The sequence below is a fragment of the Myxine glutinosa genome, chromosome 14 (assembly GCF_964187855.1).
Source record: "Myxine glutinosa chromosome 14, kmMyxGlut1.1, whole genome shotgun sequence".
In the NCBI taxonomy this organism is placed as follows: domain Eukaryota; kingdom Metazoa; phylum Chordata; class Myxini; order Myxiniformes; family Myxinidae; genus Myxine; species Myxine glutinosa.
The window spans coordinates 41,012,778-41,025,102 of NC_136274.1; the positions used below are offsets into that span (position 1 = coordinate 41,012,778).

The 12,325-nt window shown below is 54.5% G+C and overlaps 1 protein-coding gene across 1 annotated transcript in view; it reads right to left on the bottom strand.

Moving 5' to 3' along the window:
* LOC137439652 (mast/stem cell growth factor receptor kita-like) overlaps positions 1–12,325 on the bottom strand; it is a 103,219-nt gene that overhangs the window by 33,007 nt on the left and 57,887 nt on the right. Inside the window, exon 15 of the mRNA XM_068135615.2 lies at positions 3,129–3,228. Within this exon, the coding sequence (XP_067991716.2) occupies positions 3,129–3,228 (100 nt within the window). The remainder of the gene's footprint in view (positions 1–3,128; positions 3,229–12,325) is intronic.

Here is a 12,325-nt window from a genome sequence, read left to right on the forward strand (position 1 = left end):
CCTTCCTTGGCACACCTGAGCTCCTCACCACATACAAGGTTTTCATCCGCAGCTCAATGGAATACTGCTCTCCCCTCTGGGCTGGTGCTCCTGCCTCACACCTAGCTCGTCTTCACGCTGTTGAAACCAAAGCGTTCAGAATCATTGGAATCTCCCGCGATGAAGCTAACTCCAAGGGCCTTTCACTCACTCACCGCAGGCAGGTTGGTGGTCTTTCCGTCTTCTACCGACTCCTCTCTGGCTTTGCCCCCCCAGCTCTCTCTGGGCTCTGTCCCCCAAATATTCCTACAGGTCGCACAAGATCTGCCTGCAACCCTCTTATGGTTAAACTGCCAAAATCAAGACTCTCTGCTCACCTTCACTCCTTCATTCCTCTTTTCTCCCGCCTCTGGAACAAACTCCCTCACTCTCTTCAATCCCACTCCACCCTCCAGGTCTTTAAAACAGCTGTTCACCACCATCTCTTATCTTCCCCCATCCAAAACCTTGATCTTTTCTACCCCCGCTAATTTCACCCCAAATCCACTTTTTTGAAATACCAATTTCTGTCCTGGAAGTCCTTGTGTTTTATACTTCTCCCACCCCCCCCCCCTTCCCACGCCTCCTCCCCCCAAGCCCTCTCCCTCCCACACATCTCCCTGCTCTCAAATGTTGTGTTTGTGTGCTTCCCCTTATCTCCCCATCTTGTCTTCCGCTCCCTCTTTTCATATATTTTGTTTGTCTGGTTCATTTGTTTGTGAAATAAATGTCAGCTCTTTCACGAGCCTCGATTCAGTATACAAAAAAAAAAGGGAAAAAAAGTCTGATTAACATAGGTGCAGCAGACTGGCCAGGTCGTCGGTATGACGACGGCTGCCCTTGATGTCCAAAGTGGACTTAGCTGTCTGCAGATGCTGCGCAGTGATGCCTACATTGGTGCCACCACTGACTTTCATGGGCACATTTAACCATGATGTAGTGCTGGCAGGGTGATCTACAGGTGCAGTTTGATATCTGAGTGTCCTTCTCATAGCCTTAACCTAAAGAAGTTTCCCCCACAATGTAGTAGAGGTCCGTTACCCTGGACAAGGGACCCATACCAGGTACTGCCAGCCAGAGTCAGCTGAGCCTGGGACTCGCATAGGGCAGGGACATCACTCCCTGGGGTAGCTGAAAAACAGCCACCCTGCTACCCGCAAGAGTGTGCATACCTCTAGTAGTCAGCCTAAGCGATCCTGCCAGCCTGCTAAATGAATGCAAGAAAAAATACATTTTCATGAGAAAACGACTGAACAAAATGCCAGCCTAAAGTTCATTTAAATTTATCATCAACAGTTCATAAAACCAATATTATAAGGAAACATCTATTTATAGTTCATGGTACTTATTTGTGAAATGTCACGCGTGAGTGTGTAAATAATTAAAACCCAGATGGATGACTTTACAATGTCAGAAACAATGATCGGGCTGACAGCATCGCTCAGAGGATGGCATACCGGTTCTCCCTTTGAGAGGTCGAACCTGGGTTCCTTTTGTGGTCTGACTGGAAACAGTCGGACTGGTGCTCCGTCGGCACCCTTGGATCCATCCCTCAGCTGAAGGTTAAGCTGTGAGTCCCGTCTGCTCGCAGGAATTGGTGGGCATCAAGTATCCCAGGATTGTTTTCAAAAAGAGTCACTCATTGTGTGCTGGTACCCTTGTCAAATTCCTGGCATAACTTACAGGGATGTACAGCTGCCATAACTCAAAGGTGCAGCTGTACCTGTGTAATGAGGCAACCAACAGCCCAAATTAGTAACTGAATCCCAGTCCAATATGCATTTGCTCAAAGAAGAAATTACAACCACCATTGATATCGAATGAGCAATGGGCGTCACATGCTGTAGAACTGTTCCTATCAGAGCAATAAAAGGTCCTCTGTCTCCAATTGTACAAGCAACTGCATCAGCCTTAAACAAGGTTCAACAACTGTGAGAGATGTCTCTTTACGGTGGATGTATGCAGGACGGGGCCAAATCTTCCCCACTCTTTCTCCACTGCATGGATTCGTCAGGGCAGCGCAGCCATGGTCAGAGCGCCCATCGGTCCCCATGAACTGGTCCGCTACCTCTCATCTTCCACAACACGTAAGACTGCACAGTCCTGGCTCCACAAAGGCAAGAGCACATCTTGGATGTGAGGGATGCCTGGGTTGCTCACGGGAGATAGATCGGCTATCTCCGTACTGCAGGCCTGTTCGAGCAGAACTGACCAGGGCTAATCAACAACAAGGTTCAACAACTATGAGAGATGTCCCTTTACGGTGGATGTATGCAAGACGGGGCCAAATCTTCCCCACTCTTCTCCACTGCACGGATGCGTCAGGGTAGCGCAGCCATGGTCAGAGCGCCAATCGGTCCCCACGAACTGGTCCGCTACCTCTCATCTTCCACAACACGTAAGACTGCACAGTCCTGGCTCCACAAAGGCAAGAGCACATCTTGGATGTGAGGGATGCCTCGGTTGCTCACGGGAGATAGATCGGCTATCTCCGTACTGCAGGCCTGTTCGAGCAGAACTGACCAGGGCTAATCAACAACAAGGTTCAACAACTGTGAGAGATGTCCCTTTACGGTGGATGTATGCAAGACGGGGCCAAATCTTCCCCACTCTTCTCCACTGCACGGATGCATCAGGGCAGCGCAGCCATGGTCAGAGCGCCCATCGGTCCCCACGAACTGGTCCGCTACCCCTCATCTTCCACAACACGTAAGACTGCACAGTCCTGGCTCCACAAAGGCAAGAGCACATCTTAGATGTGAGGGATGCCTGGGTTGCTCACGGGAGATAGATCGGCTATCTCCGTCCTGCAGGCCTGTTCGAGCAGAACTGACTGGGGCTAATCAACAACAAGGTTCAAAAATTGCAAACTCCTGTCCAAAAAAGACTTTCCCAAGTTGATCCCACAAGAAGGAGGGATTAATGTTGGCCATTAGAAAAGCAGTAGCACCACTTAATTTATCATACGTGCTCTCACTGTACCTCTCGTTTTCACAACATTGATGGCAAAGTGATTATAAAATAATTTTTCTCTATGATTTGTCGACTTTAAATTGTTTTTCAAGAGCAAAAGACCAAGCAGGTTGTGCTAATGTTGAAAGAAAACTCACATTTCTGGGGGGGACATTTGAGGAGCGGCCATCCGATGGCCGTTCTGCAGCATCTGGTAAAACTGGGTGTTCACGCGAAGGCCCGGGTAGGGAACACAGCCTGCATGATTACAGAGCACAAAACAAGAGAAATGTTTTTATTAATGTACACACACGCACACATGTAAAGCGAGTCACAACACATATATTGTGACGTTTTTGAGCCTGGCGAGGACGTCGTGCACCTCCCGGGAGAATAAAGGCACATGCACAAAGGGTTACAGTCAGTTATATCATAGTATTAAAGCGCGGCGTTACGCGCGCTGCTTGTGAGCAAGGAGGAAGCGGACAAGCGGTAACATATAAACGTCTTTATTGTAAGACTACACTGTAACACTGAACTCCTCCGGGCTGGTCGCCCGGTGTATATCATGAGGCCACGCCTACCCCTCGGGCGTGGCCACCGCCCACTTGGTGCGTGGAATGATGTCACCACGCCAGTGGGCTTTTGTGTCCGCCACACGCGCCCCCCCAGAATTCCCGCGCACCTGGAGGGCCAGTTTGCGGGGCAGACGAATGACCCGGCCGAAGCGCCCCCTGGCGATCGGCGGCGTCCGGGGTGCAGGGATACCAGGTGGGATGCCCCTGGCTGCCCCTGGGATGGGTGCAGGACCGGGGGGCGCCGTGGCGGCAGGGCTGGGCGGTGCCGGGGGTCCGCCCGCAGGAGGGCGGCCCCGACGTGGGGGTCGGGCCACTGGCGGTGGATGGTCCACATCGAGGTGGGCCGGCTTGAGGCGGTCTACCGAAACACGGTCAGGAGTACCGCCGATGTCCAGGGTGAAGTGCTTCGCCCCGGTCTCCAGCACGCGGAAAGGCCCGTCGTACGGGGGCCGCAGTGGTGTCCGATGGGCATCGTGGCGGACGAAGACGTACTCCGCCGTGCGAAGCTCCGGGGCGACGTGCGTCGGTGGGTGCCCGTGGCATGCCGTTGGCACCGGGGCGAACCTCTGGGCGGTCTCTTGCAGAGCGGAGCGCTGCTGTGCCGCGGACCATGGTGCCGTGGAGTCGGGGAGGAACTCGCCCGGCACCCGCAGCGGTTGCCCGAAGACCAACTCCACCGCGGATGCGCGCAGGTCCTCCTTGGGCGCCGTCCGGAGGCCCAGCAGGACCCAGGGGAGCCTGTCGACCCAGCCGCCGTCGCGGAGGGTGGCCCGGAGCGCGGCCTTCAATGAGCGGTGAAATCGCTCACACAGGCCGTTAGCCTGGGGGTGGTAGGCCGTGGTTCGGTGCAGCCGGACCCCGAGCCCCTGCGCAACCGCCCCCCAGAGCTCCGAGGTGAACTGGGGGCCGCGGTCGGATGAGATGTCTGAGGGGGCGCCGAACCGGGCGACCCAGGTGGCGATGAAAGCCTGCGCGACATCGGCCGCCGTTGTCGACGCCAAGGGCACGGCCTCCGGCCACCGGGTGGTGCGGTCCACCATGGTGAGGACGTAGGTGAAACCCCGCGAGGGGGGCAGAGGTCCCACCAGGTCCACGTGGACGTGGTCAAACCGGCGTTCCGGCACCGTGAACAGGGCCAACGGGGCCTGGGTGTGCCGGTGCACCTTGGCGCGCTGGCACGCGAGGCACGTCCTGGCCCAGCCGCGGACGGCCTTCCGGAGGCCATGCCAGACGAACTTGTCGGCGATCAGCCTTTGGGAGGCCCTCGCGCCCGGGTGGGACAGGCCGTGGATGGCGTCAAACACCTGGCGCTGCCAGCCCGCGGGCACAATGGGGCGAGGACGCCCGAGGGAGACGTCGCACAAGAGGGCCGCGCCCGCGCCGTCGAACGGCACCTCGGTGACGTGGAGGCCCGTGACGGCGGTCCGCAAGGCCTGGACGTCGGGGTCAGCGGCCTGGTCCGCTGCCATCCGGGCATAGTCGATGCTGAGGTGGACTGCGTGGGCGACGGCCCGGGAAAGGCAATCCGCCACCGGGTTGTCCTTCCCCGCGACGTGCTGGATGTCCGTCGTGTACTCGGACACGGCCGAGAGGTGACGCTGCTGCCGGGCCGACCACGGCTCGGTGACCTTGCCCATCGCGAAGATCAGCGGCTTGTGGTCGACGAAGGCAGTGAACGCCCGGCCCTCAAGCAGATGGCGGAAGTGCCTGACCGCCAAGTGAAGTCCGAGCAACTCGCGGTCGAAGGTACTGTAACGGCGTTCGGGCGGGCGAAGCTGCCGGCTAAAGAACGCCAGCGGTTGCCAAGCTCCACGCACCCATTGCTCGTGCACCGCGCCCACCGCGTAGTCCGAGGCATCGGTGGTGAGGGCGATCGGTGCATCGGGCGCCGGGTGCGCGAGCATGGTGGCGTTAGCCAAGGCGAGCTTCGCGCCCGTGAACGCCGTGTCCATCTGCTCGGTCCAGGTAACGTCGCCTTTGCCCGGCTTACCTCGGAGAGCTTCGTGCAGGGGGCGCAGGAGCTGGGCGATACGGGGCAGGAACCGATGGTAAAAGTTCACCATGCCCAGGAACTCCTGCAGCCCTCTGATCGTGCGGGGGCGCGGAAACCCCTTCACCGCCTCCACCTTGGCCGGCAGGGGGACGGCGCCGTGCCTGGTGACACGGTGCCCCAGAAAATCGATTGTGGCGGCGCCGAACCGGCACTTTGCGGGGTTCACAATCAGGCCATGCTGGCCCAGGCGTTCGAAGAGCGTGCGGAGGTGGCATAGGTGCTCTTCGCGGGACGCGCTGGCGACGAGGATATCGTCCAGGTAGACGTAGACAAAATCCAAGTCGCGCAGGACGCTGTCCATCAGTCGCTGGAACGCCTGAGCCGCATTCTTCAGACCGAAGGGCATGTGCAGGAACTCGAAGAGTCCGAATGGCGTGATGACCGCCGTCTTCGGGACGTCCTCCGGCCTGACGGGGACCTGATGGTAGCCGCGTATGAGGTCCACCTTCGAGAAGAAGGACCTGCCCGCCAAACGGGCGGAAAAGTCCTGAATGTGGGGGACGGGGTAGCGGTCGGGAGTCGTGGCGTCATTGAGACGGCGATAGTCCCCGCACGGTCGCCATCCCCCGCCGGGCTTCGGCACGATGTGCAGCGGCGACGCCCAAGCGCTCTCTGAGCGCCGAACGATGCCGAGTCGCTCCAGGGTAGCGAACTCCGCTTTTGCCACCGCCAGCTTCGTCGGCTCGAGGCGGCGTGCCCGGGCGTAGACCGGTGGCCCGACGGTGGGGATGTGATGGGCCACCCCGTGCTTGACGGCCCCCGCCGAGAAGGTGGGCCGCGTGAGGGCCGGGAAGCCGGCGAGGAGGCGGGTGAATGCGTCCGCTGCCGGAAGCGTACAGACCAACGTGGCCGGAACCGAATCGTTCGGCAAGCCGCTTGGCAAGCCGCTCGTTGAGCTGGGCAACGCACACGCGAGCGAGCTGAACGTCTCGGCCTGGACAAGCCGTCTGCGCTTGACGTCGACCAGGAGCCCATTAGCGCACAGGAAGTCCGCGCCAAGCAGTGCCATGGGCACGTCGGCGGTGACGAACGTCCATCGGAAAACCTGCCCTCCAAACCGCAGAGAGAGGCAGCGTTTTCCGTACGTACGGATGGGCGTCCCGTTCGCGGCAAGCAGCGCGGGGCCCCCACCCGCGGCGTGCTTGTCTGACGTGCCGGCGGGAATGACACTCACCTGCGCTCCCGTGTCGCACAGGTAACGGCGCCCGGAGAAGGTGTCCGTTATGAACAGCAGGCTGCTCGAACGGCCGGCGCTCATCGCCACAATTGAGCGCCGGCCCGGGCATTTCCCGACCCGTTGAAGGAGCACGGCGGATGACACCGCCGAGCTTCGTGGCCGAACTTGGCGTGGAACCAGCACCAGGTGGTGGAGCTGGAGGAGCGCGGCTGGCTCCGCCAGGCCGGTGGAGTCGACGGGTTTCCCCGCGGTGGCGGTTTTCTCCGCGGCGGTGGGCGGGGCGTGGCGGCGTTCACGAGGTGCGTATCAGCATGCTGCTGAACCTCAGCGTGCTGTAGAAGATGATGCTGTGGAACATCAGCGTCGAAGGCCGTGACGGCCACGCTAACGCTCGCCCGCGTGTCCGAAGCGGCGAAGTACTTGTCCGCCTCGGCCGCCAATGCTCGGGGTTCCGTTAGCCCGGTCCCGGCCAACGCGAGGCGAACCTGCGCTGGAAGTTGGCGACGGAAAAGCGCCCGGAATAGCGAACCGGGGGCTTCGTCGCCCAACAGCGACAGCATATGGTCCATTCGGACCGACGGGCGCGTCTCACCGAGCTCGGGGAGATCCAGGAGGCGGTCGGCCCGTGCGTCGTCCGTAAGGCTGAACGTGGCTAGGAGTAGCCGCTTGAGTGCCTCGTACTTGTGGCCGTCCGGTGGGTGGCGAAGGACGGACACAACTCGAGCGGCCGTGCCGGGCCCGAGGGAGGCGATGACGTGGCAGTAGCGCGTGTCATCGCCGGTGAGGTGCCGAAGCTGAAATTGGGCTTCGGCCTGGACGAACCAGACTTCGGCCTGAGCCTCCCAAAATTCCGGAAGTTTGATGAAGGCGGCCATGGCGATGGCGTCGCGTGTGGAAGGATCGCTCCGGCAGATCCAACGTCGAGGGTCACCAGTAAAGCGCGGCGTTACGCGCGCTGCTTGTGAGCAAGGAGGAAGCGGACAAGCGGTAACATATAAACGTCTTTATTGTAAGACTACACTGTAACACTGAACTCCTCCGGGCTGGTCGCCCGGTGTATATCATGAGGCCACGCCTACCCCTCGGGCGTGGCCACCGCCCACTTGGTGCGTGGAATGATGTCACCACGCCAGTGGGCTTTTGTGTCCGCCACAGTATTCTGTTTAGCATTTAAGTTATATCGTGTTCATGGGGATAGATGTGCGTTGTGAGTGTGAGTTAGCATAAGTTGGTGTTTCTTTTGCCCTCTCTGCCTTCTCTATCTTCTACATCTCACAACAAACGGAAGATAACTCGCTTACAGATCCCCACACTCACTTACAGATCCCCACACTCACTTACAGATTTTGGACATGCCCTTTCTTTTAGCTGAGAAATTTAGCTGAGTGAGGCTAAGTGTGTCACTCCGAATCAGTGGTAGCACGCACGCTATGATCCACTGGTATGGAAGCCGTCCACCATATCTCACAGGTGCATCCGGGACTTCCAGCCCACTCACACTTCCCAGGAAAGGCCACCACCAATGTAGAGATACACAAATCAGGCGCTGTTGTTGGCTCTTGAGGTGAGACACAGACAATCACCATCTCCAAGTTTTGTCCGCCCCCCGCAAGCCCTGGAGCTATGGGAAGCTTGAGGGATCACTAAGGCAGGGAAGAGGGAAGGAATCAGCAAAGGAACGCACAGACAGTTCAAGGCAGTTGGAGTAGGTCCTTTCAGAAGTTCAGAAAGTCTTGAGTACGCCTTGGCAATTCAGAGCCTTTGCCTTTCTTCTTTCGTCCAAGCCACTCTGCACCATTTCTACACAGACATCGACGTTTTTCTTATTCTCTTTCTGACTTTATTTATTGACGACCATCCCACCTTTCTGGCTTCTTTTCATTTCTTCTTTCCAGACTGTTCGTGGCTTTTCCAAACGACATACCTCATCCCCGGCATGCTGTTCATGCACCGCGGTTACCAGCAAGCTGCCCAAGTCATGGCCTCCCCTCACACCTTGGCATGAGATACCACAACCACATAGTTCATCACCTTCGGCCCGAGTATGAATGCCCCCATACGATTGGGAGCCGTCGGACCGGAGGAGGTTGACCAGGAGGAGGTCCGCAGGAGGTGAGCCCCAATTGCTGAGTCGCAGTAATCTCTCATGCCAGTAAGACAGCTCATGGAGAGAATGCTGTATCTCGTGCCGGCAAAGAACCCCATGGAGATAATGTTATCTCTCATGCCAATAACTAACCCCATGGAGAGAATGTTATCTCTCGTGCCGGTGAGGAACCCCATGGAGAGAATGTTATCTCTTGTGCCAGTAGAGAACTCGATGGAGAGAATGTTATCTCTCGTGGCGGTGAGGAACCCCATGGAGAGAATGTTATCTCTCGTGCCGGTGAGAAACCCCATGAAGAGAATGTTATCTCTCATGCCAGTAGAGAACTCGACGGAGAGAATGTTATCTCTCGTGCCGGTGAGGAACCCCATGGAGAGAATGTTATCTCTCGTGCCGGTGAGGAACCCCATGGAGAGAATGTTATCTCTCGTGCCGGTGAGAAACCCCAAGGAGATAATGTTATCTCTCTTTAAAGAACCCCATGGAGATAATGTTATCTCTCGTGCCGGTGAGGAACCCCATGGAGATAATGTTATCTCTCATGCCAGTAGAGAACTCGACGGAGAGAATGTTATCTCTCGTGCCGGTGAGAAACCCCATGGAGATAATGTTATCTCTCTTGCCAGTAAAGAACCCCATGGAGAGAATGTCATCTCTCTTGCCAGTAAAGAACCCCATGGAGAGAATGTTATCTCTCGTGTTGGTAAGGAACCCCATGGAGAGAATGCTGTGGACGATGCCCATGTGAATTAGGTGTTAATTATGGTGTGAATTGATAATAATGAACTCTCGAGGTCTGATTTCCTGCATTTAGCACTCAGCATGGTGTTCATGTGAATGGATCGAACGTTCGAAAGACAGAAACATGTTAATAAAGTATGATGTTCGAAAGAAAGGATGTTCGGAAACCGGGTGTTTGTAAAGCGGAGACTGCCTGCCTGTACAGGGAAATAATAAATAAACAAGAGGTAGAATTGCTTTAAATACATGTCTCCTACTGGTCCCAATGAATGTTCTTGGTCCAACCAAAAAGGGCATAACTCCGTGAAAAATTGGCTAATTTGAGGGGACGAAGGGGAGAGGGCTTGAAGAAGCGTACTACTCTTTGTGGTATTGTCATGCGAAAATGTTGATAATTTTGGATGCCCCCTTAATAAAACAACAATTTCAGCATCGGTAAATAATTTATATAAAATCATCATACCAAAATACGCAATTTGGTGTCTGTCTGTTTGACGATTTTTGACCGCAATACATTCGGTCGTTACTTATCCAATCTCCACCAAACTTGACAGGAGGACGAAGGGCCACACAATGAAGGTTGTAGCGAATTCATGTGCCCCCCCCCCCCACCCCACCTCCCCAAGAGGGATATCCGTGTTAAGATAGCTTTATTGTGACGTTTTTCCAAGGACCCTTCAAATAACAAAAGCATAATATTAATGTTACAAAACAATATTAATACCAATAATATCCCCCTACCCAAGGGGTGTTTCCTCCTTTAGAAAAACGCCGTGTTATCGGTGTTAATGTGTACAAATAGCTTATCGTGCCGTTTTGGTGGGAACACCTCTACTAGAGGTAAAAAATATTATCAACCACAAACACGTCTGACTACCTTTTGAAACAATCGCTAATGCTGTTTAACACGAAACTGAGATAAATTTGGAGGAATCCCGACATCTGTGAGGCAAATTTTACTTACAGAACTGAGTGAAGATCTACTGTAATCTATATACCCGACAAGGGTTAATAACATAAAGCTTCCTGCCGCTGACGTGGTTGTTCGTGGTGCTTTTTCAAGGCCACTTCTAATAACAAAAGTAAGTAATCTGTATATAATGGAGCAAGTGTTTGTATGCATGTATGTCCGCTCTTCACCCATTGGTTGGACAGCTGACCTGACTCCACCCACAAACGTAACCTGAAATACTTAACCTAAAGTACCCAGAGGACCCAAAAGACCCTCGCCTCTCCCCCCTCAACACGCCGAGGACATACAAGACTGAGAAGACCCAGAGGATCCAAAATACCAAGAGGACCCAAAAGACCCTATGGACCCTAAATACCCCCAAAAGACCCTGAGGTCTCAACGGACCTAGAGGAACCAAAAGACCCCAAAGCCTAAAAAGACTGAAAAGATCCCAAAGACCCAATGGACCCCAAAGACCCAAAATACCTAAAGGACCCCAAAGACCTAAAATACCCCAAAGACCCCAAATACCCTGAAGACCAAAAAGATCCTGAAGACCCAAAAGACTGAAAATATTCCAAAGACCCTTAACAACCCCAAAGACCCCAAAGACCCTTAAAGACATTGAAGACCCAAAAGACCCTGAAGACCCTCAAAGACCCAAAAGACCCAGATAACCCAAAAGACCCAGATAATCCAAAAGACCCTGCAAACCCAAAATACTCCAATGACCCTTAAATACCCCAAAATACCCCTTAAAAACCCAAGAGAACCAAAAGACCCTTAAAGACCCTGAAGACCCAAATGACCCAGAGGACCCAAAAGACCCAAAATACTCCAAAGACCCTGAAGACACAAAAGACCCCAAAGACCCAAAAGACTCAAACTAATCAAAATATCCTTGAAGACCCAAAAGGTCGAAAAGACCCAAAGGACCCCAAAGACCCAAAATACCCAAAATACCCTTAAAGACCCCAAAGACCAAAAGACCTAAAAGGCCCGAAAGACTGAAAAGACCCCAAAGACCAAAAACACCCCAAATATCCTTAAAGTCCCAAAAATTCCAAAGAATGAAAAGACCCCAAAAACCAAAAATACCCCAAAGACCAAAAAGACCCCAATGACTGAAAAAACCCTGAAGACCCAAAAGACCATGAAGACCCAAAAACTGAAAATACCCTGAAGACTGAAAAGACCCTGTAGACCCACAACGGTGAGACTCATTGTAAACTCACCGTGATCCTGCCAGCGACGGTACATAGAGAAACGGCGCATTGTGAGCTCGGATTCCGATACTGATTGGGGATGATGAAGGGTGGGGGCATGTGGGGTGGTTGTGGGTATTGTTAGCTAGGGTGATGGTTGATGGGGGAATGTGAGGGGTGGTGGAATGGGGTGTGTGGTGTGGGGTGACGGTTGGAGGGGGATTGTGGGGGAAAGTGGAGTGTGGGGAAGGTTCTGGGGTTGATGCTTGATGGGGGTTTGTAAGGGGATGGTGGAGGGGAGGGGAAAGCGGGGGGTGTGGGTTGGTTGTGGGTATTGTTAGATAGGGTGATGTTTGATATTTGTTTTTTCTGGAAAATTGAGATGCCTCAAAAACCAAGGACACCGAAGTTGAACAGAAATCAGCAAGAGCAATATTACCAAAGGAAATCAACAAGAAATCCAAGTCAAAGTAGTTGTGTCAGCAGAAAATATCCGATGGCAGAAAAATGTGTTGCACGCTTGAAACAAGATCGCCCGTAGG